At 39.3% G+C, this 23,966-nt stretch overlaps 1 protein-coding gene across 1 annotated transcript; it reads right to left on the bottom strand.

Moving 5' to 3' along the window:
- ric8b (RIC8 guanine nucleotide exchange factor B) lies at window positions 1–18,217 on the bottom strand. The gene is made up of 10 exons (XM_088923192.1): window positions 18,008–18,217; window positions 16,006–16,053; window positions 15,118–15,708; window positions 12,402–12,496; window positions 8,185–8,335; window positions 7,363–7,458; window positions 6,650–6,794; window positions 5,673–5,817; window positions 4,990–5,109; window positions 1–1,334 (listed from the first exon to the last, which is right to left on the bottom strand). The coding sequence occupies exons 1-10, from the start codon at window positions 18,089–18,091 to the stop codon at window positions 1,226–1,228; spliced, it is 1,584 nt and encodes a 527-aa protein (XP_088779318.1). The 5' UTR covers window positions 18,092–18,217; the 3' UTR covers window positions 1–1,225.
- Window positions 18,218–23,966: the final 5,749 nt, after the last annotated feature.

Genomic DNA, 23,966 nt, shown 5'->3' with positions numbered 1-23,966 from the left:
TTTATCCCTCCGTGTTCAGTGTACTGTTTAATCCAGCAAATCAGTCCAGTTTTTATTTGCACAACAATTTACCACTACATTTATAAGCGTTATAAAGGCACACATATTTAATACTTGCTTTTTGATTAATTCAAGACAAGCGCCTTGATTTTATGACAAAATATCTTTATAGGAAGAGAACTGACTGTATATGGAAGTGCAGTAGAGTAGTCGAAAACAAAAAAACAATTCAAGAGAAAAGGTTGAATTTGAATTGTACAGGCTTACGGTATATATTAATTGCAGCATATTCAATTTCTGTACAATATTTTTTTGTAAAAAAACATCTTTTGAAGCAACAGGCAAACATTTTTATACAGAGAAGTACAAAATTTTAAAAAGGAAAAAGAAAAACATTTATGGATCATCTCATGCAACAAGAAAAACCCCTGGCAACACAAAGAAAACCCGTGACCCTTCTGTATTAATTGAAAATATGTATTCAAGCAGTACATGGTACCAGATCTTAGCAGAGCAGCAGGGGTGTAACTAAAACATGAAATAAAGCACCCTGGAGCACACATAAGATCAGAAAATACAATAATATGAAAGGTGGACAATCCTATAGGCTCTGACACTGTACAAATCTTAAAAGTACTGGTCATTAGAGGTGGATTTAAGAACAGCATCATACTTGGTCACTTGATGCATATAACTGTGATATAATATTAATTGTATACAATAAATTATATTAATAATTGTTAAATGATGTAATTTCCTTTGGGAACATGGAGTTTAAATGTTGTTTGTCCTTTTAATATTTGCTCTTATACTGATGGGAGGGTCAGCTAAATTTCTTGTTGTACCTATAGTATATGTCAACAAAGAAAATGTTACCAGCAAAATAATTTAAACAAAGGTAACAATTAATCCCAGCAAAGCTTTCTCTTCCAAAGACCCCGATGTTTTATTTCAAAATCTGTACTGCTTCTTCAGAGCGTTTTAAACACCTGTGTGTCCTCCAGCCGAGTATCGGTCCAGCATCAGAAAGAAGTAAAGATATCTGACCTGGATTCCCCTGTAGGATTTTTTTCAATCTTTGTTTTTAACACTTCACCACGGGCAGCAGACCTGTCAGAAGAAAAGCTGCTGGCAGGTTCGTAGCCTGCAAGCTGCTGCAGGCTCTTGCTGTCGTGCTGAAGATACCTGGTCCTAAGCCAGGCTGGCCAGTGGAGCAGGGGGCGTGCTAGTCTGAATCCGAGCTGCAGCTGTCCGCACTGCACTGCTGTACAGCTTCCGCCAGCGGAGCCAATGTGCCATCCCGTCTCACTCCCATCGGCCTAATGATCTGCTGTCTGCAGGTGAAAGGGGAGAATGAAGAGAGAGAAACATGAAAGCAATGCACTGCATTATCAAATGCAAGCAAAATCACCCTGTCAGGTCTCTTTGTTATCTTTTTCAAACCAAATCACTGAACGAACTACAGAAAACAACTAAACAGAAACACAAATGGACAGGTTACAATAAAAATGAAAGCGAAAGCTCAGACCAACAAAGGCTGAAGATGTTCAAAGCCAATTAATACGGCCTGTGAAAGAAAGTCAAACCCTTTTTGAATCCTGGAAAGGATGCAGACCTCTTGTTTTACATAATGGTGTTTTTATTTGTTTTTCCACTCTGTGCTCAATCAATTCACCGTTGTGTGTCCACCTGCCCTTGTGCTCCATTCCACACTGGGTAATGTATTCTGGTTTTTCATCTAAAGAAACCAATTATTCTGTGAAAGACACCTTTTCTACATCCGCTTTAGCAGTGCTTCTGGACTGGCAGATTCACTTCAAGCCTGCTGTCCTTACCCCTACCGTTACTATTGTTCACAGCAGTTTAATTACAGGATCATTGGTCATTTTAATCTCTTCAAAGCTCTCGCTGCCCCTCAAAGGATAATCCAATTATATCTGCTCTGCCAGCCAGTGGCTCATCTAAAGGTGATTAATCAGTGAATTATCCAATCAAAGGTTTTAAACCACATGGGCATTCATTATCTGACAGCTTAAAATCATAATTACGCACGATTCACTTTCTTTAAAATCAGAACATTTTAAAGGGAAATGAAGCTCATCCCGAACACATTACAATTAACAGACCAAAGACATATGGAAAAATCTCAGTGTTGTTGACAAGTGCCTTGGCAAACTTACCCATATCCTACCAATAATATCACATTTTCATGAATTACATGCAAGGTATTTTTTTCAAATTACATTTTTGTATTCAAAACCATGATGTTCAAACTGGACATTGTTACATATGAAGGCAGCTGAATGTGAGCAAAACCTGCTAAGAAGATAAAGCTACACAAATATTCCTGGTCCAAGTTAGTACTTGGTGGAAGACCTTGGTCAGGCGATACTGCTATGAATCTTTTTGTACAGGTCTAGACCAGCTTTGCACAGTGGGATGGTGTAATTTTGTTCATTCTTCCCAACAAAATTCCTCCAATTCTAACAAAAATCTTGGGGGTCGTTGATGGATTACAGTCTTAAAGTCTCACCATAAATGCTCAATTGAATTTGAGGCAGAACCTTGACTGGATCACTGAAGAACTCCGACTCTTTTGTCTGCCCATTTCAGTGTGGCTCTGGTCTCGCATCTGCAAAAACTGAGATTTCTGACCCAGTTTTGGGTTCTTGGCTGATTTAAGCAGGTCATGTTGAATCTACACGATCTGCCTGTATTTAATACCATCCATTTTCATCTCTGTCTTTAAGATCTTCCCTGTGCCTGCTGATGAGAAGAATCCCCATAGCATGATCCAATCACCACCAATCATGACGTTATGGATGGTGTTGACTGGGTGATGTGTTCTATTCGACTTAAAACATGCTTTCAAAAATTACTTTTTGTCTCTTCCTACCACAAAAGAACCTCTGCCAAATTATATCTCAAACAGGATTTAAGTTGAGTCTTTTTCAGCAAGGGCTCTTTTCTTTCTCATACAGGCCAGCTTTTCTATTGGGATAAGGTTACTGAGAAGAGAGATTCTGAATGTAGAGGTCCTGTTTTGAAGTGTCATGAGTGCAGGTTCAGACCACAACTAAATGTAGAAACTTTCCGGGGGCACGAATACTAATTCAAGGAAAAAAATCTTGGCAGGTAATTTTTTCATAAAACATATTTAAGCGACACCTTGGATAGAATTTTTTTTATACGAGTTATGTCACGCACACAGCTTGCTGTAATTACTATAAGCAATAAACTCATGGGCCTGTTAAGGTGGCTGAGCATAACCAATTAGTAAAACTCCCGTGATTTAGGCAACCAGCTGTATATATTTGTATTTGTTTTGCACACTGACATCAAACACAACACCCCTTACCAATTTGTATTAGAAATTATCCCATTACAAACAAGGCATTCTGCTGAAGGGCCCTCAGCAGGGAAGGAGTCACAATTAAGCAGTTGGTAAAGTGCATTCCTGTCTGTACTTGCAGGTCTCCCAAGAGTTTCTAGAGAACACACTATGCACGATTCATCTGCAGACTGTCATTTAGCTTGATGACTACTCCAAACAAAAGAAAAAAACCCTTCTCTTATTATCAAGGAATCTGGTTCTGTCCCGCGCTGCTGACGGCGGGCCCTACACCGACACGTGCTGTTCATTACGGCAGCCGGACCGAATAATGGTCAGAGGAAGAGATTCTGCAATCGCTGGCCGCTTGTTCTGCTCAAGATTCATTCACCTCACTCTAATTGAGTAGCGGTAATAAATTCTCGTCCTTTCATCCACCATTGTTTTGTTTCACACTTCAATAAAAGAAAAAAGGGATGTGTGTGGGGGGAGGTAAAGATATAGGGAAAAAAAAGAAAAGAAATGCACCCACTGTGTGTACCAATTACCCGATAATTAATGCTGTATTTTTAATGAGAGCAGCCGGTGTGCTGGTGGGTTCTTTTGCTTACTCGTTTCATTGACTTTTGTTCAATGCGTTATAATACTCCGGCCGCAATAATTGGAGCAGGCTGATAGAGACGTGGATTCCTGGTTTAATGAACAGGTTGGCAAGGAACACACTCATCTCACCCTCAATTAAACCTTACCTAATCAGCTGTACACGCATTCACAATGATTTTGCTTGGTTTCTTCCATAAGGTTAGCAAACACAAGTATGTGTTTGCTTTTAAAAAAGGGACGAATAGCAAAGGGAAACCATTATATAATGCTGGAAGTTGGGGGGGTCAAGAAAATCCTTTATATTTGGTTTATACTGTTTCTGTAAATTACTTAGTTTGTGTTTGTGGTGTTTTACAATACATAAAGTACTGGGCAACAGAGTAAGCTGATTACATTATACTGTTTAATATAAATAAGTATCTTGAAAAACAATATTAGGTAACGTAAAACGGGCAGAGATCAGAAAAATCTGAAGAGTTTTTTTTTTTAAATGATAATTCAGCGGTGAGGTTCTGTAAATAACGACAACATGGAATACACACTGCTTTTACTGTTCCTGTTGGCAGACACAACCAGCTGTGTGTTGGAAGGTATGTCACTTTGAACAGGATGAAAAATATCAAGTACACTTGTATAATATAAGCTATAGTCCAAAGTTGCCCTTGAGAGCCCTTAATCGGCCCAGCGAAATTAATAGGCCACCCCTCAAAAAACAGTTATTAACAATTTTGTACTCGCCACAAAAGCCATTTGATTTGCCCAATTAACAAGTAAAACGATCACTGGATATAAAAATTCCTACACTCTACAACTCACAAGGGTCACACCTGACCATTCTTAACTTAAAGACTTAAAACACATGTGAGCTTGATCATTTTGGTAAGCTAATCGGTTTAATAATGAATGATTTAAGAGTGACCCATAATCTACCAGTGGCTGGCCACCACTGCTCCAGATGTTACAATATAAATGTTGTGCCCATATCAAAACCTAGTAAACAAGATTCTCCTCATCTGTAATCTTCCTTATAGTCTTAATAAAGCATCATACTATACCTGGAGAGCTTGTCAAACATGTTAACCAGTTTTTGGGCTTCATATTCTTTCTGTTCTTCAGTCATTTCTTCAATCGGATTTGGCATTGGCTCTTCAACATGTCCAGTGATAGGATTGATACTGTAAGAAATTGTAATGAAAAAATAAAAACACGTTTTCTTAATACACAATTATGTAAAAAAAATAAACAGAATATTAATGCTAGTGTTACCTTTGTAACAATATGTTATATTTTCTTTTAATCACTAATCAATGGCCAAACTCCCTTTTGGCCATTTCTATTTTTGTAGCCCGCAAACTGCTGTACTAGACTTCCTTTCATTTGTATAACATTTTTCATGTAGCAGGTTCAAAATGGTACTGGAAAAACCTCTGCCTTTTAATCTAAAGGGTTAATTTGCTTAGTTGAATCTCATTATCCATCAGAAACATCAGAGCTGCTATTGCAACACTGCTGCAATGCATCGCAATGTGCAAATTAAAACACAAAATGCAAGCCCTTCGTTCACCTAAACCTCCTCTTCCTCGTTTTCCAAAGACCCTCAGCCACAACTTAAAAGTTGATCGGGGATTGTTAGGGATGGAAAATGTTATAAAAAAGGAAATGATTATGTAAGCAACTTGAAGGATCCCCTGCAGTAACGAGTCTAATGCACATGGTGTATGTTAAAGCACGTTCTTACAAAGGCTTGGCGGATTTATACTCCTCGGTATCAGAGTCTTCCTCGTCAGAGTACTGGCCCTCCCCTCTGCCTCCAGCCAGCAGCCCCCTGGCAGCTAGCAGCCCCGCCGCGTTGCCGTATCCAGTGTACTTCAGCAGGTTGTCAACTGAAACAACACAAACCCCTGAGAACATCCCGCCGGCTCAGGAACGATCAGTGCTGCTCGTATCTGAGGCACGTCTGGGCGACTTTCATGATGTCACCTCAGCATTCTTCTTCATGACAAACATTTTATTTGTCCTTCTAAATATCAAACACTTCTACAGGGTGAATTTCTGTTTTGCTCCATGGCTGTATTGTCATTTCCGCATTACTGTTCTTGAGTATGCGAATGCCATGATGCAGATAAGCTGGCTTGTACCAACATGTCATTTTAAGGCAACAAACAAGAGAAGGAATTCTGCCCATCTACAGGCTGTTTTGTGAAAGAAACCAGGGTATTGGCTTCAACGACATGACTGGGAAGTTTTTTTTATCAAAATCCCACAATCCTTCAGGTAAATCAGTTCAAAAGCACTTCCATGTTGTGTCGTCTGGTGCATGTTTCCCTCTTCATTCTAAAGAGATCCACTGGGTTAACTGCCTATGTATTTGTGGATTTTGAATACATGCGATCAAATTTCCTGGTAGTCTTCTGTTCAACAGAGAAGTGTGCTGTTTTTTTTATGAATGTTTTCAACAATACACTACAAAATAACAATATATAATATACAAACATTTTGTTGGCCTTCCCCACATTGACTAAAAGATTAAATTGGTTTGTCAGCATGAACACCTAGCTCTCTAATTTTGATTGCTTTTCGATTTCTTCCATCCTCACTGCAAAAAAAAAGCTTTGTTCCTTTCATTTTGAGTAGAAAAAAATCAAATATGAAAAATGAGTCCACAATACAGACTGCTACAGTTATCTCACAAGACACACATGCACAAGGACCCACCACTTTCTTTGCAGAGTACAAACAGGAATTCTGCGGCACTCTGCTTCACTCCAGTATCAACATGCGTCATAAGTCGCACTAATTTGTTCCGCACAGTAGTTCCTACTTCGGGACGGTTCTTAACATCTTTCAAAGGAGGTAGAACCTGAGGATTTGTGGCAAGGAGGAGAAAACAAGAAAAAATATCTGCAGAAATATTTCAGGTGTTGTGCGTGTGTACATTACACAAAAATGCATCTCGTATAATTAAAATGTCTATTAACACTTACTTCTAGACAGTGCACTAGAGGATAATATAATTAAAATAGACAAACATTTCTCTCTATTCTATTCCTTCTTAGATTATAACATATGACAGTAAATCCATCTTTTGGTATCAGAAGTTGCTTATTCTTGGTCAGGCCTGTTGACTGGAATCTACAGAGCTGTCTTACACCTTGTGTAGAACAGGAGGACACGGCAGGGTGCCTGCATACACACAACACTTAGAGACACCAGTCTGGCCCAAGTGCTACCTGTCATATCGGTGACAGTTAAAATACTGAATAATTTCAGAAATGAACACAAATTAAAGTGCCCTTCTCTGGCACACAGATTAATGTGTCTTTTATCTATACAAGTAATAATCAAAAGTCATCTATCAAGTTTCAAGTGATTTCAGTGAATGGGCTTGCCAAGAAAATAAGGGGGGATTCAGGCAGAAAAAACCTTACCTGGGATTTAATATATTTCCTAATCTCTCTGTGGTGCCTGGAGCTCTCTGTCAAAAGACTCAGAACTGGAGTTAGTCCTTCTTTGTAGTTTGAGCCCTAATTGGAGAAAGCAACAAGTATTGACATACTTAAATATAAATGATAAATTGATTAATTAACCTTTATTCCCCGTAAGGGAATTTGTCTCACACATCAAGAGCTCATAACATATACCATATGACACTTATGCAATATAGCAACACCATGATACAATCTACATTTAACAACATTGCTCAGTCAGCTCAATCCAGTATAAATATACAAGTACAAGTAATAGCTGAGTTTTATAAAGCTGCCCCTGAATATTCGAAAATCTGTTTTTAAAGTCTGATCAACATGCATTTTTAATTATATCAATTGCTACGTATTGAGCATCACCTGTGAGCTAAAAATGAAGGTTCAGTGAATAATAAAATAAAAATCCTAAAATAGGATTTCTAGGATGTGATTTCATAAACTCTTAAAGTTTCTGTTTAGTGTCAACAGTCTAAGAATTGCTGTGTAAAGGTTATGTTTACTAATCAATGAATTACTTGAGGGACAACCTATAAAGCCTGGAAAGGCATCAGCCACTATGTTTTCTAGTTTACTCAGAAACAGGACGAGCAAAGGAATGTTGGCAGTGATATTCTAAAGCTATATTCCACGTTATTGTACAACAAAGATGGATGAAGTTACAAAACATGAAAAAACAGTTCAACTACATAAAAGCACTTTAGATGTAGTGATCATTAGATCCAGTTCTAAGAAAAGTATGGAATTGTTTTTAGTGACTTACTGTACCTTGTCTATCCGCTTTTCCATAAAGTCTAATAAAACCTGGATCACATCCATGTTCTTTCCATTGTACTCCTCCAGTCCTCCCTGGCTTTGCACATTGATCAGCACATCCAAGCAGGAGACAGGAATGTTGCTCAGCAGATTAATGGCATGACTAAAAAAAAAAGACAGAAATGCAAGGTATCAAGACTCAACTATTAAACTAAAAACATACTACATTCCGACCTGCTCTACACGTTAATGTGTGGGCCTATTAGGTACCTTTATAACACAGAGCTCTGTTGGCAATAAAGGATAATAAAGTTATACTCATCCAGCACCACAAAACTGTTTACTCCTGGGAAATGTCATGACAAAGTGGGGCCTATGATGGAAACAAAGGTCACATGGTTGGACTGCAGCCACAGATGTGATCCCAAGGCACACACCAACAAGCACACGGTGAAAAGACAGATTTGGACAATTAATCTAGCTGGACTGTCTTTCCTATGTGAGAGAAACCTGGAGCACTAGAGAACATGCAAACCCCAATTGAACCCAATGGTCCAAATAGTTCAAATCAAACCAGACACCACGTGACTTGAATCACTGAGTAGACCTCTGTTGCACACAGCCTCTTCCACGTGACGCATCAAGGACAGATTCTTGTTTTCTGTCATTGCTTTGATGTCACTGTCCAATCCACCTTTCACCAATGACAGTTCAGTATTTGAGACAATATTTACTATTACTTGCTTACATATTACTTTTTCTTACAGATGTCTAGTGTCTAGTGTCTAGTGTCTAGTGTCTAGTGTCTAGTGTCTAGTGTCTAGTGTCTAGTGTCTAGTGTGCTTCTATTGTTTTGTGTGCCATTACTTCTTAATTAATTCAATTGTAATGTAAAAAAATGTATTCTTTATGATAACTGAGATTTTATAGGTTCTTTCTCTAAAACACCATAATACGGCCTCCGGCATGCTCCACATGTGGGGTGGAGTTTTATTGGTTTATTTGGTTGTTGTTTCATCTGTGAGGCTCAGTCATATAATTAGCCGGCTGTTACTAGGTTTCTCTTGGCTTGCAGTACGACGGCATCTCCTGGGACCCACACAGGCAACCAACAAGCTTGCAATGCCTCTGGAACAGGAGAACCATGTCCACACACTTCCACTGATTATGGTACTAGGGTCCACAGCTGCAGAGCCAGGTCACTAAATACCAGGCAACTTCAGATGAGATGGGTGGACAACAGATTTCAAGATTTTAAAAAGAACAGCATTTAAAAAAAGAACTGAATTAAAGCAACACCTTGTACCCAAAATACACCCAAACACTTTTAACAGTCAGTTTTTTTTCAGACCACAAAAAATAGGGTTTAAACATTATAGCTCTGTCAATCTCATGATTAATCAATTCCATCATAAATTTGTAACAGAAATGAAAAGGGCATGTGGATTGGAATAAAAAAAACGTTATTTTGACATTTGACCTTTGCAATTTAAAGGCTTTTTATAAATATGGAAACCAAAGTCTCAAATTAAAAAAAAAACTCCAAAATGAATTTTCTGGATCACTGTGTTTGAGTTATGTCTTTCAGTAGAGGGGGTTTAGCCTACTGATCTGTGTCTCCCCTTTGACAGTTCTATTTGTGCCGGAAGAGAGTAGGAAATTCTTCAGCTACCAAAGAGACCGAGACTATAGCCAGGTTTACACAATGGAATTAGCCTGCATTCCACAGGGGGTGAGGATACAGAATACATCAGGGCCCATTTATCCTTGCTGAAGATATCATTAATCATCTGCAGATGACACCCTTCCTCTTGGCTCTCAGACTCCAGCCCATATGCTGAATCAGGGAAACGCAAAGCCTTTTAGGCACACACTAGCAGATCAAACTAAGACAAGCTCTGATTTGTTCAAAATTACCTTTGCTGAATTTCAGAAAAAAACAGTTAATCAGTTCATTTGCCCATTAGTGTAAAATATAATGGGAACAGCAGACACACGTGTGTAATATTGGTTTTTTATTATGTCATAATATGACTAAAATTCTGGCATGCCAATTATGTGGATTTCAAAACATTTAAATGTATGCTAAAGGCAATCTTTGTAATGCAATAATAGGACAAAACTTTCTTTTAAATTTGAGAAATACATCATTTGCTATGAACAGTTTTTTGGTTACACCGATTTCCTCACAGATTGAAAGGGCTTTGACGGACTATCATTAAAGCTTTTGCACAGACTTTTTTTAAACAGCAATGTTAATTTTTGCAGTTTAACGTTTTTTCAATTAGTGGATGTTAAATCTTAGGCACCATTACATAATGCACAAATTTACATAAAGTGCGGCAACCAACTGGCTACTGTAGTAAGATTCATGGTGTAAGATTTCCTTACGTTTTCTTGATTTCCTTGTGCAAGGCAGCAGCACACTTGTGTGCTGAACAGATAAGCAGGAATTCCTGTCAGTGGAGCTGCAGCCCATTCTTGGCACAGAAACCCTTTGCGATGCAGAGGCAGTGGATACAGGACCTTTGGCACAGCGAGGCAAAGTCACTCCTGGAAAATCTTGGCGAACAAGCTCATTTGCTTACTCACAACAGGGCCATGGTTCAATTCAAAGCCACAGCAAAGCACAATTTGTATCTAAAGCCAGTGACAGGATCCTCATAACCGATTTACAAGGTTTCTCTTGTATAAATCCTGTGCCAGGTATATGGTAGGTGATGGACATTGTTACAGCTCAAAGGTATTTTTGAATTCTCCACATGCATTATATTTATCTTTGGTAGAAACTTTTACTTTTGTTTCTATTATTTAGAAACAGTGGAATGCTTTACAATGTGTAACTACAAAATACTGCGGACAAGCACTAAAGTGATACAGTTTAATCTCAGACACTTATAAAGCATTTGTGCATCAATAGAAATATCACACGTAAACTCAACAAATTCATAAACTGTATTATTGAAATTTCTTCCTATAGAGCTTGGGCTGGAAAGTGCCTGTTCACTTGTCTCCAGCCCTAGATGCTTCACGTATCTCATAAATGTTCAACAGGGCTCACATCTGGCAACTGGGGCATCCACGGCATAGCTGTCATATGCCCATCTTGCATAAAAGCCACTGCGACACAAACAACATGAGGATGGGTGTTGTCCTCCTGGAACAACGTCACGTTGGGATCAGTCTGCAGGGCCGTCCAGCTGCCATCACTCATCTCACTTGGACTCCCCATTGATCCTGGTGAGGTGACCCATGCTACCCCAGATTGCGGCTTATCACTGGCATTAGTTCAGATGTCTAGCCTCCAATATACCACTGTCATGGAAGCATTGGACTCATAACAAGGGCATACTGGCTCTAATTTTCATCAGGCTTGTCAATAAGTAAGTAAGTTCAATCACCTCACTACTAGTGCCGAATCTAATCCTTTGCTAAGGAGTGACTTAGTGGTTATGGAACAGTGAGAGTCACTTGCATGTATTCCAGCCATGAAGAGCAAATTAATCCAAAATGATGCCAAAAACATTTATGTAAATCAATACTTAAAATCCATAAACGTTTTCTGAAGATAAACAAATACAAAGTGAAAAGTTTCTTTTGTTGTTCAGTATGGATTTAAAGTGCTAACTTCTATTCAAATTTGAACAATGAGAACATGGGAGGCATTAAAAAAAAGAGAGGCTACACTGGCCAAAACTCATAGTTATCTTTCTTTTTCTAAGTACCAGTCATGTAGATGAGCCAAACAGCATTCTCTTGTGTGCAGCATTTCTTATGTTCCTTTAGAGCAGGCTCCATTTCACCTCTACATTAAAAACTTCCCATTCATTCAACAACAACACAACGGTTAAAGGTCAAATTTACTGGAACATGAAATCTACCTGACTATAACATGACAGGGACAGAAATAAGATTACTTTACTATGAAGGTTATGAATTTATGAAACACACATCTTTACTATTAACTGATGTTACTTACCCACACTTTCTAGCAAACCTGAAATTCATTCTGTAATGCAACTCAAGAAGTCATGACAACCTGCAGTTAATCATACTGTATAGCTTGCTGCATTCATTCTGATTAGATTGCTCCTTAAACTATTCAGGCCTGATTGACCTTCAAGCCCTAGACATGTACTTCACATACTAGTAGATACCCCATCATGCTGTAGCCGCATGCACAGTGAAGGCCATGTTCTGAAACTGTATGTCAGTAAAAGTATGCTAACCTGTGCGCTTCCTCTGTTTTGTCCTCTGTCTGAGTCTTAATCATCAAAAGATGGCGCATGATGGCAGTGATGAGGCGAAGCTGGTGGGCACCGTCCTATCAAATGAAGGATGTACAACAATGTGATCCGGGCATCACGCACAAAGCGGGGTAATGCTGGGCAGCACAGCTGGGATGTCAGAGTGGTGACTGTGTGGAAAGCTGTCTGTTTCACCGTCATACACCCCTTATCACCTACTACTGCAATTACAATGAACAACGACATTAGTATTCTGAGAAGAACTACCTCATTACGACACACGCATTGTAGGTGAAACATCTTCACATGAGAAGAAAAAGACAAACTGAGACATACATTATCTTGTGTTAGTCAGTAATATCAAGATGATAAGCTTTACGGAGTATTATGGATCTACATCCATAAAATTATCCCAGGTATAATCACTTTTTAGTGAAAATATTAATTAACACTAACATTTCACACCTAATTATTAGTTAACACATTGTTCCTAACCCTAGGAGGAACACTGGCTCTTCTGGTATTTGCTCAAAGTTCTTAATCACAAGCATGGCTTCACAGATTTATGACACATTTTTAGCAGGTGAATGGGATTTGTAATTGGAATCAACCCTGTCCTGATGCCCACATTCAGGTGTGATACTGGAACTGTAACCAACCACAGTCTGGAGAAGGGAAAAAAACGTCTTTTTGTCATTCCCAGCTGTGTTCATCGTTAGTTGATCACCTATTAAAGAGTTTAATCTGAACGGACAGAGCAAACTCTTAAAAGCAAGTTAGGGAGAGACTGAGTAAAGTTCTGTACGCTGAAAGAACATCTTAAGTCAGGTATTTTTGAAAGCAAGGCCAAGTGCAGAAACAAACAGATAACAAACAAGCAAACAGATCAATAAAAGGCATCAATTAGCACTGGTGGTTTGAAGCTCAGCTGGAATGAAAACCAGCAAACGCAGTGGGTCTCCAGGACCAGAGCTGGAAAACACTTCTGTAGTGAGATCAGCAAATATACATTGACCTCTGTAATTAAGTGTTTCTGATTCAATCACCCCACGTAACCTCCCAGGTTCCCATGGTTCACATAGGCCCTTACTTTATTCAATCAATAACATCTTCAAACCTCTCATTCAGCCCCTGCTGCAAATCTGCTTTTATACATCTGTCAGTGTCATCAAGGTGCTAAAAAGATGAGGATCAATATTCCAGATCCTAGTCCAGAGTCAATGATCCTGTGGCCAAGATACTATGCTCTCAAGAAAAGATGCAGAAAGAAGCAAATTCACCTGATGATCTGATGTGAGCATTTCAATTAATCATCCTAATTAATATTTTCTGATCTGCTCTAATCCTCACACCATGGAATGCTGAAATTATTTTTTATTTTACTCAGTAGCAGATATTATGGTCCCTTTCACTTAATCGTTAAACACAAGATAAAATATGAAAACCGAACACATCTGTGTAGTCGGGAACGAACTTGGCCTTTGCCGGAAATAAAAGAATGGGAGCACTGGTCCATATACTCAATGACCTATAGTATCAAAGCTATATTAAAATATTCACATTAAAAAGCCTTTGAATGGTTTTAAGCCTTAAGCCCTTTCATAATGCGGGTCTGGAATATCATTAATGTTGGTGTATGTTGTTTGTGTGAGAAAGATGAGAAGGAGCCTCTATAGACCAGAACATCCAAGGAGGGACTAAGGGTCATGCCATGCTACATAAAAACACAGCGGCATTTCACCCGTAGAAGCCCTCGTACAAGTCACACTTAACAATAATGAGTCTGTCGGCCGAGAGGACAAACAAACGAAAATGATGAGGAAAACAGGGAAAGAGGACACACAGCACAACCTTGGTTTAACGGACTGAAAGGGGGGCTATCCGTCATTGCCAAATATACATTAAATCATGAGTGACATTTTATTTCAGCCTGAAAACACAATATTAAATAAAAAAAAATTCTATATATATATACTTTCAATATTGACTTACATTGTTTTATTAACTGCAATCAACATAGGCAATGCCAATTGTTTGTGTTTTTATCATAAATAAATATCATATAATGCAAGAGAAACACTGTATATTGTATAAAATTTGCTAAAGCACACGAAAGGAAATAGCACCCACCATATGCCATTCACCTACTCCCATGTTTCAACCAGAGTCGCTTCCTCCTCACTTTCTAAAGATAACTTCTTTTCTTGAACAGTGTCTATGGTACAACTAACGGACAATCAATAGAACCTGTTATTCCCTCTCAACCCTGAAAAGTCCCATGAGGAAACCGTCAACATACATTCTGCCTTTATTGATACAACCAATGGCCCTTATACCGTACCATTGACATCCACACCTTTTAGCATTTCACTGTGCCTATTACTCCAGGGAAAGTCCTGTTTGTCTTATAGTTCCCCTATAGCAGACTGTGTCCTTTCAATCCTAAGTCCGTTAAAGCGAGGGTTTACTGTACACACTCTGTGAACAACGTTAAACACCAGCAATTTTTCGCCATAGACCTGCACTCCCCCTGCTGGGATGAACTGTTGTGCCCATAAGCTGGTGCTTCAGAAATTACCCAGAATGTGGCCTCTGAGATTGCTGGGCATTGCAAAGAGCACAAGCGGCGTTTGGAGCGCAGGTCTGACGTTTCTGAGACGAAGTGAATGAAGACTTCATCCTGGCGATAAAAGCTTACCTCTTCCCTGGTGTCACACAAGGTGAGGTTGAAGAGGGCTTTCAGAGCCTCCATGGCCCGTTCATTCTCCTCCAACGGTAAAGGTTTGGGGTCTGGATCCATGGTGGCTTCGTATTTTCCCGCCCACTTGATGCTGAGAGTGTGCTCCAGGATCTCCACGAGCAAGTCCACCGCCTTCAGCTCGTGCCGCAGGAGGGCTCGCACGTCCGTCCTCAGGGCGGAGAGCAGGAAGAGCAGGCGCAGGGAGAACAGGGACACCTCGTGGCTCAGCCCGTGGGCGGCGAACATCCTCAGCCGGGCGCACAGCCCCGCCGCCAGCCGGATGTCCGCACTTACCTGCTGAGCCTCCTGGCTGTTGAAGACCACGTTGCAGAGGCACTTCAGGGCCTCCACCGCCACCCGATCATGCGGGGTGTCGGGCGCCTCCCGGAGGCAGCCGCGCCGAGCGAGGACCAGCATGCCTTCCTGGGTCGCCACCGGCCCCAAGACCCTCTTGTCCCTCGACAGGATGCGCAGCGCCTCCAGGCAGGCGGTCTGGCAGCAGGGTGACCCGTCCCTCTCCAGCACTCGCACCAGTCCCGCACACAGTTTCTGGAAGAAGCACGCTTACGCAGCTCATTGTGAGGAAAACATGCTGAAGCTATTTTGAGCTAAAATATCAACTAGAGCGCATCGTTAAAGTTGTTGGACAGCATTCTCCCGCAGATTTCTCAGTCGACAACAAAGAATTATCCAAACAAATAAAAATGTTGTCACTGAACAGTGATATTTAATCTAGTGCAACATTATCATGAATACAACATTGTACATTGTTGTATTGTCGTCCTCTGGATGGACTGAAGTATCTACAGTGTCAAAATGTTAATTTTATCAAATAAAAACTCTTGCCTTTCTCTTGTCCTCCTCTTTTTGATCAAAGGTGAAGGTGCGGCAGTTCTGTGACAAAAAATAAACGGGGAAAAATCAGATCTGATTCTTAGAAAGATGTTATTCCAGGTAGAATTTTTTTTCAGAGACTTTTGTAGAATTATAAACATGCCAAAACACAATAACAGTGTGTATGTGCCCATTTCTGTGTTAAATGTCCAATAACAATATTGCATTAAAAGCAATTTTGTTTTTATATACAATCAAAACTAACATAAAATTATCATCTACTATTGGTAGGTTTTCCTCTAATAAAAGACATACCCTATTCAAGAAGAAATCACATTTACAACTGTGTGACATACAGCACTCATCTGTTGTGTCAAATGTACCACCTATTTTCTTAACACAAGTTTTCTTGTTTAAGAGTAAATGTTTATCTGGGAAGCTGTTCGGTTTTGTAATAAATTTACTTACCTACCTTTCACATTCCACGTATCTCACACTATCTCAACAAAGGACTTCTCAACTTTCAGACTACAAACTAAACTCCTGGGCAGTGACATTAGAGTGCTCACAAGGGGCAGACAGGAGTACAGAATGAAAGCCCTGTATCGTCACCAAAACCTTCCAGCATGCAGCAGGCTTGTCCCTTACAAGGGGTAGCACACTTTTGCAGAAGTCAATTTGAACTTTGCCAGAGGTGGAAACACATTTGGTTAAAGGAACGTCATAATAGACAAACCAGGGAAGGTTATATAACTTATCTGGAAGTTAGTATCAAGCAAAGCTAGATTCCGAATACACAAATCAAAGTCCCTTTATAGTCTGGATAACAATAAAGAGATTTAGTTATTTCAGCCTGTCAGTTTCAGAAATACCTTTAAAATGTATTTAGTTAATTCCTTCAGACAATAATACACATAGCAACTATTTTTTGGACTGCTTCAAAATACACCATAAGGTGTATTTTTTATAAACCAAAAGTTTAGGATTAGTACATTACCACATCTGCGCCTGTGGCTGGAAGGTTGCCGGTTCAAATCCCGCAGCCAGCAGAGGAATCCTACTACGTTGGGCCCCTGAGCAAGGCCCTGAACCCCACCTGCTCCAGGGACGCCATATAAATGGCTGTCCCTGCGCTCTGACCCCCAGCTTCTCTCCCTGACTGTGTCTAATGGAGAGCAAGCTGGAGTATGCAAAAAAGACGAATTCCTAATGCAAGAAATTGTATATGGCCAATAAAGTTATCTTATCCTATCTTATCTGTAAAAACTGGCGACTGAGATAGCTGTAATAATTCAATTACAAACAAAATTCAGAAACAAAATTCCCCAGGTCAGACAGAACGGAAAACAACTTGTTCAGGTCTTTGTTTAAGGTCAACACAGTGGTTCCAATTTCAAGATAAAAAAAAAATTACACGTAAATCAGCACCTTAACACAAAAGCCCATGCATCGAGAAACCTCGATTAAAGTGAGAGATATACTGCAGGTATACTGCACCTTAAAACACTATTGGTATTAAAGAATAAATTACCGTCATTTTAGCAACAGTCCTCTTTGACCATCGATACCTCACACAAGCTGCATTCTGCTGCTAATCTTCATACTGACCATGCCCTTTCTCATAGACTGCAACCGCTTCTCGGATTCTTGTCTGTCCAATGTACAGACAATAATTAATATCCTTTTATCATATGAGCCTGTGCATTTAATGAAACTTTATAATTTAACGTCAGCGGATGGAAATCGGTTCCTGAAACTGCTGTGCAAGGTGACAGGGCTCTTCTGAGCTCACATCTGGGTATGCGAGCATCTGCTAACAGCGCTCATAATGCTCTTTTCAGCGATTTCCCCATGTTAACTAGGGTCAAATGACTCTTAATTGTTCGACGTTGGTGTAGGAGATTAAATTCCTACTTTTTCGCCGCGTTACAGAATGGGTGTTGAGTGCACATCGTTACATGAATTGTCCTTTAACTGACGTCGGGAACTGTAAACCAGGAGCTGAATTTCCTACCTCTCGGTTGAATTCTCGCAAAAGCGTTTCGATTTCTTCTTCATTGCCGGTCTCGAGACTTGACAAGATGATGTTCAGGTCCATTCCTCACAAAACACACGGTTTCAAACTCTAAAACGCTAGTAATGTGATACAAAATAACCCTTCCCCGTCCCAACACCCAACCACAACACAACACACGCCCTCCCCGACCTTTCAACCTTGAACTTTCAACCGGTGACGTACGTCGGTTCCCTTGACAACGAAATCACGGGCTGCACTCGTTTGGCGTAAATTGCTGTGACCTTTATGTGTTTTAGTCTATTACTTAGTCAAGCCTTTTCTGTGGTGCCAGTAATTGTAAGTTAATATGACTTCCACTCATGTAATGTGAACAGTTTGTATGAACGTTAACAGGGTATAATCTCTGTTATTTAATGTTACTCTTTTACAATATTACACAATAATATATTGTCTCTAGGATATACAGTTGTTTTTATGCAACAGAAACAGATAATGACCAATATTTTATAAAGAGCACGTTGTGGCTTCAACCCATTTTGTGCATTTACAACCTGAGATCTATTTATGGTTCACCAAAGTCAACCCAGTCATTCTGTGAGCAAGGGGTCAAGTAACTAACATACTAACCATGAAGGCTGATTCAATCAAAACTGAAATGTACGCACTAAGAGAAAGTTTCAAATTCCAGTAGCTTTCAGCTGTGTAAATGTAAGAGCTCTGTGTAGAACAAAACACTGCCATTGATCCATATTTTGGAAATGTATTTTTCGTGCCATCCGGTGGGTTGATGTTTTGATTTTAAAGGCTGGGTGTACAATTAAGAATAACACCTCACATTTATATAGTCCTTTTGATCCCAAAGTACTTACACAGAATTGGGGACCTACTTTCATAAACTTTTGAGGTGCAGAGGCATCCTGCACCTGAGGTCCCACTGCACAGCAGATCAGACGTAGTATTAAGTGGGAACTTCACAAGCCCAGAGCAGAATCTAGCCAGTACATCAAGTTTGACACTCCTACTCATTTGAAAAAGCGCCCTGGGATCTCAGTCTAACATCTTGTCCAAAGGATAGTACCTGCAACAGCACAGTGTCAATGAGCTTATGAAAACTCCACAGAAGAGACCTTGTTTTGGGATGTGTATGGCAGGCGTTTTGAGGAAATTCATAAAGACCCATGTCTCCTGCAGCCTTTAAAAGTCTTTCTACACTTTTAATAAACCATCAGGAAAGAACACTTCAAAATGGATTAATAGGTAGCTGATTAAGTTCCATTGACCAGATTCTTAAGAATGGAGCAGTATCAATAATTTTGCACTTCATCCTTTGTTTAGGCACTGTAAATATACAGGTTTTACTCATGGGTTCTCAAACAGTAAACAGATGTGATTTTGCTTCTTCGTGACCAGATCTTATAGTTTTTTTACCTTTCGTTGAAAAATAATTATATCTTTAAACTGCTTTTTTCTAATGTGATACCTCACTCAAAAGCCACGACTACCTGCAATGTTTAGTTTTTTTCAACAAACAATAATAAAAAAGCTATTAATTATTTTTGTCCTTTTATAGTGGTCCCTACAGTATATAGTGGTTTGCTAACACTATATACATTTTATTTGATAAAAAAGAATTGCATTATATCTCTTCCCATTCTCATGTCTTAAAAAAACAGCAGAAAAATACTAAAATCTACAAACATTCAAGTTTATTTTCTTAAAATATTTTTATTTTAGTAAATGCTTCCAAAAGTAAACTTTGAAAATGTAGATAAGGTATCCCGAAAGTAGAAAAAATATTAAAAATTATTTTCTGTAACTTTGTAACTTGAGCACATTGAACCGACTAGCACTGTTTTTAGGTGAAGTGCTCTGTGATATGTTAACATAAAAAACACTATATTAAAAGTTAATATTGTATTACAGTACTAATGATAAATCCCTGCATTTCGATACCACTTTTTCTCAGTGTTTTACATAAACGACAGGGACCACTTCAACCACCACTAAAGTTTGTTGACTACTACCATTATTCACCAGTAACCCTACCAGTTTCTGGATCACGACTGAGCACGTCTGCCGTGGAGAAACCTCATCCTTGCAGACATTACAATGCGGTAGGTGTTTGTGTGCGATATCTTTACACACCGTTACACTAAATGCAGCCAAAATAATAACAACAGTGTTACAAAGCGACGGGAGGTTCTGGTGACTTGAATTTTGCGTTGTGCGATTTGTTATCAATCGCTCCCAAACGTAGTGGTTGTCATTTTACAAAATAGTGCCCGGAGATTACAGAAAAATATTATATAAAGTAGTATTATCTAAAAATGTTTTATTCAATATTTTAATGAAACTCTTTTAATTGAATTATCCCCTCCCATACGCAAATTAGTGAAGGCAGCTGAAAAATTCTGAGTTTTTCTTCATCTGCACTTCCAATTGGTACAATTTCTTATAGGTAGCGTGGAAAAATCTACTTCTTCCTTTGCAATTCACAAGCTGACGCAGCTGCTTACTTAAATATGTTAATGTTTGCCATTTTAAGATAGTCTGCAATGTTAATTTAATGTATGTCTCTAAATAAATACTAAATTTTCAAGTTATTGCAGTAGTACAGAGAGGCTGCAGATGCTACTTAGATAACGGTGTTTATGAGAATTTGTTTTACAGCGTTATGAAAGATGGCGTGGCAGAGACGTTTTTGATCTATTCAGTATTTTACTGTTTGATTCCCTCACATTTGGATGTCTCAACTTGTTTTATTGAAATTTGACGATCTCCTGGAGGTAACATCCACTGCAAAATATATTTATAACGTTAAATTTTAATAACATTTCTGAGGTTTGGTATGTAATAATCTCGAATAAGTATCTATACATTATTCATATTAGTAAAAACATAAGCAGACTATGAACACTACATTACTGCTAGTTGTGAGGGGGAAGAGATGTTTAGTGAAGACTGTATATTTTTTCCATTTTCTTTCACAACTCTCTGAAACAGCCCATGATTGTGAACCTTTCCTTGTGGGTGTGGATTACTGGGCAGGGAATCAGCCTCTATAAAAACTTTAGGGTTATATGTCAGAGGTCACTGTGCTGAAGGGCACTGACCCCTAACAGCAGGAGAGATTTTCCTTAGAAATTTAATTTTTTCCACACCGTGCTTCTATTAAAGCATCTCCCCCACTGAGCCTTTTTAGAACTGAGCTAATAAAAAAAACTTGGTCGCCTGAGTCTACTGGTCTGTCCCTGTTATATCACTAAGGAAAAAGAGCTTTAAAACTATTTTAACTTTTTTTTAACTAAACTTGAATTTGATCTCAAACTACTCAAGGAAAGGTACATACACATTAAACACAACTATAGGGACAGCAGAATGCTCATTGAGTACTGTTTATTCAGTGGGGTGTATTGTGCACAACACAAATACATATACTAATGAGGTTTTTTTTTCTAGAACCTTTTTTAAACCAAAGTTTAATCTTAAATAGTGTAAGCACCACTGAGAAAGTTTATCTGTTAACATCTGTGGTTTGCAGGTGTTGTGTCGGAGCTCAAAACATGTTTTAATTTAACATCAAGGATGTTGTTAAAATTCATTCCACATTTTTGTTGGAGTAGATCATTAGTGGTTTGTATGGTGGTTCTTTTGTAGTGTTTTTTTTGCTGCTTTTCATAAAACGATAGAAGAAAAAACAATGTCAAATGAGGTAAATTGCAATATTTTGTGCTTCTTCATTTTCTCTTCCCATAATATTATTAAATGAAACACAATTGTATCACTTTATTGAGTGATATTAAAGTAGAAGTTAGTTTATCTATTGCTCAGCTTTAGCATGGTCATAATCATATAGCCAGATTATATTATTATGAATACATTCCTGGAGAAAAGTTACAACTGAGGTGAGGCTACACAGCCCATTTAGCCTGCAGTATATGGCAGTTAGTTGCTTTTGAGCTCAGGATCTCAACCAGCTGTTTCTTGAAAGGCACAAGAATTTTGGTTTCATATGACTGGGTAGCTTGTTCTTGGGTATTTGGGTAGAATTTGTGTAAACATCTTGAGGTTGAGAGAGATGATTCTTATTGACCTATTTATTGTGCATGGCTCTGCTCATATTAGCAATACCAGGGACTGTGTTTTTCTGTTCTGACATATTTTTCTATGTACTGTATGTGTTAATACAATATCCTAAATATTGGAGGACAGCGAGTTGAAGAGTTATAGATTGCAGATGCATTTTCAACAAATTGCTAAAGATAGACTTGAGAACGACTTGTGAACTACAAGCCCCATAATCCAAAAGATTAAGTTAGCCCAAGCTGAGAAGATGCATCTGTATAGAAGCAATCAACAGAAATATGAAAGGCTATCTACCAAAGGCCTATGGGTGCTTGTCCTGTTTATTTGAGTAGCTACCATATAATCAGGGTTAAGGTGGAACAATTATGCATGACTACTTTTCTTGAGGAATCTGAGCTGGACATTGACCTACGCCCGGAAAATCCCTCTTGAGTGAATTGGTTGGATTTTCACATACTGGTAGGCAATGTACAATAACTGTAAGTGCTCAGATGAAAGAGTGAGGCTTTTAGTTTTCCTTCTCTATTTTTGTTTTGTTAAACTTAATAGTGTTTATACTGTATTATGCTATTAAAGTACTAAAGAGCTCTGCGTGTTGTGTGACCCCAACTTTAAAAGATGCCTTGACTCCCCCTGCCATTATGTCACTGTACGTAGTATGTAGTAAATGACCCCTTATCCTTTTAGAAAAAAATAGAAAAAGTGTAAATAAGAGCATTTCAAATTCTGCTCATTTTGTAACCCTCCTGGGATTGTGGCCTTGTTGTGGTTAAGGGGCTTGAGTGCCCTAGAGCTGTTGTAGGATTACCCTTAACAAATTGATCAGGCATGAGCAGAACAAGCACCTGGTGGCTGTGTCACCTATGTAACCCAGCTGGGCTCAGCCTGAAATGTCGACTCTGGGAGATTTTAACACTCATGTGCAGAATAATGGAGAGATCTGGAGGGGTGATATGAACCTGAGCAGTGAGTTGTTACTGCACTTGTGTGGTAGTCATAACCATGTTCGAACACAAGTTTGCTTATAAGTGTACTTGACCCAGAGCACCTTGGACCAAAGGTTGATGATCTGTGGTTGTATCATCAGATCTAAGGCCACATGTTCTGGATACTGAGATAAAGAGAAGGGCAGAGCTGTCAACTGATCACCATTGGGTGGTGAGTTGGGTCAGATGGATGGCACCTTAGCTGGAAAGACCTGGGAGGCCCAAGTGGGTAGTGAGGATGTCCTAGGAACACATTGCAGATGCCTCCATGCTGTATGTATTCTACTCCCACCTGCGAGGTCCAACTGGATCTTGTTTAGGACCGTGGTCTTTGAGGCTGCTGCAGGGAACTGTGGCCAGAAGGTGGCCGGCACCTGTTAAAATGGAACCCTAGGAAACGCTGATGGACACTAACGTTGAGGGAATCAGTGAAGTCAAAGAAGGATGTCTTCCATGCATTTCTCTCCGTGGGGTTGGGTGGTGGCTGGAGGTGTCCTCCAGATTTTTCCGAGAGGTAGAGGTTTGGTAAGAGTTTGGAGGGACCATGGAGAAAGACTGTTGGAAGGCCTTAAAGATGTTCCAGCAAACCATTCAATGTCTCATGAGGGGAAGTTGGGATGTCACCCAAGGCTGTTCTCAGCAGGGGCTGCGTAACATTGACCTTGACTGGTGATATTGTTGAGAGGTAGAAGGAGCTCTTTGAGGAACTCCTGAATCAGGTGGACATGCCCTCCATTCACGAGGCAGTGAAGCCTCTGGTGGGGCTGTGTCCATTTCTGTGACTGGGGTTACTGCGGTGATTAAACAGATCTATAGTGGTAGGGCTGCAGGGGTGGATGAGATCTGGCCATAAACAATGAAGGATCTGGACGTTGATGGGTTGC

The sequence above is a fragment of the Atractosteus spatula genome, chromosome 8 (assembly GCF_055471065.1).
Source record: "Atractosteus spatula isolate fAtrSpa1 chromosome 8, fAtrSpa1.hap1, whole genome shotgun sequence".
NCBI lineage: Eukaryota > Metazoa > Chordata > Actinopteri > Semionotiformes > Lepisosteidae > Atractosteus > Atractosteus spatula.
Note: the sequence above shows the minus strand (reverse complement) of the source record. Positions and strands in the feature narration are given on the sequence as shown.

Bases quoted from the DNA above. Each gene is read 5' to 3' on its own strand.
- ric8b (XM_088923192.1), bottom strand. From the start codon at position 18,091: ATGGACCTGAACATCATCTTGTCAAGTCTCGAGACCGGCAATGAAGAA. The intron at 6,795-7,362 runs GTAAGGTTTTTT...ACAAATCCTCAG, and splicing joins GGAAATATATTAAATCCCAG to GTTCTACCTCCTTTGAAAGA. The intron at 5,818-6,649 runs GTGGGTCCTTGT...GTGTTGTTTCAG, and splicing joins TGTACTCTGCAAAGAAAGTG to TTGACAACCTGCTGAAGTAC.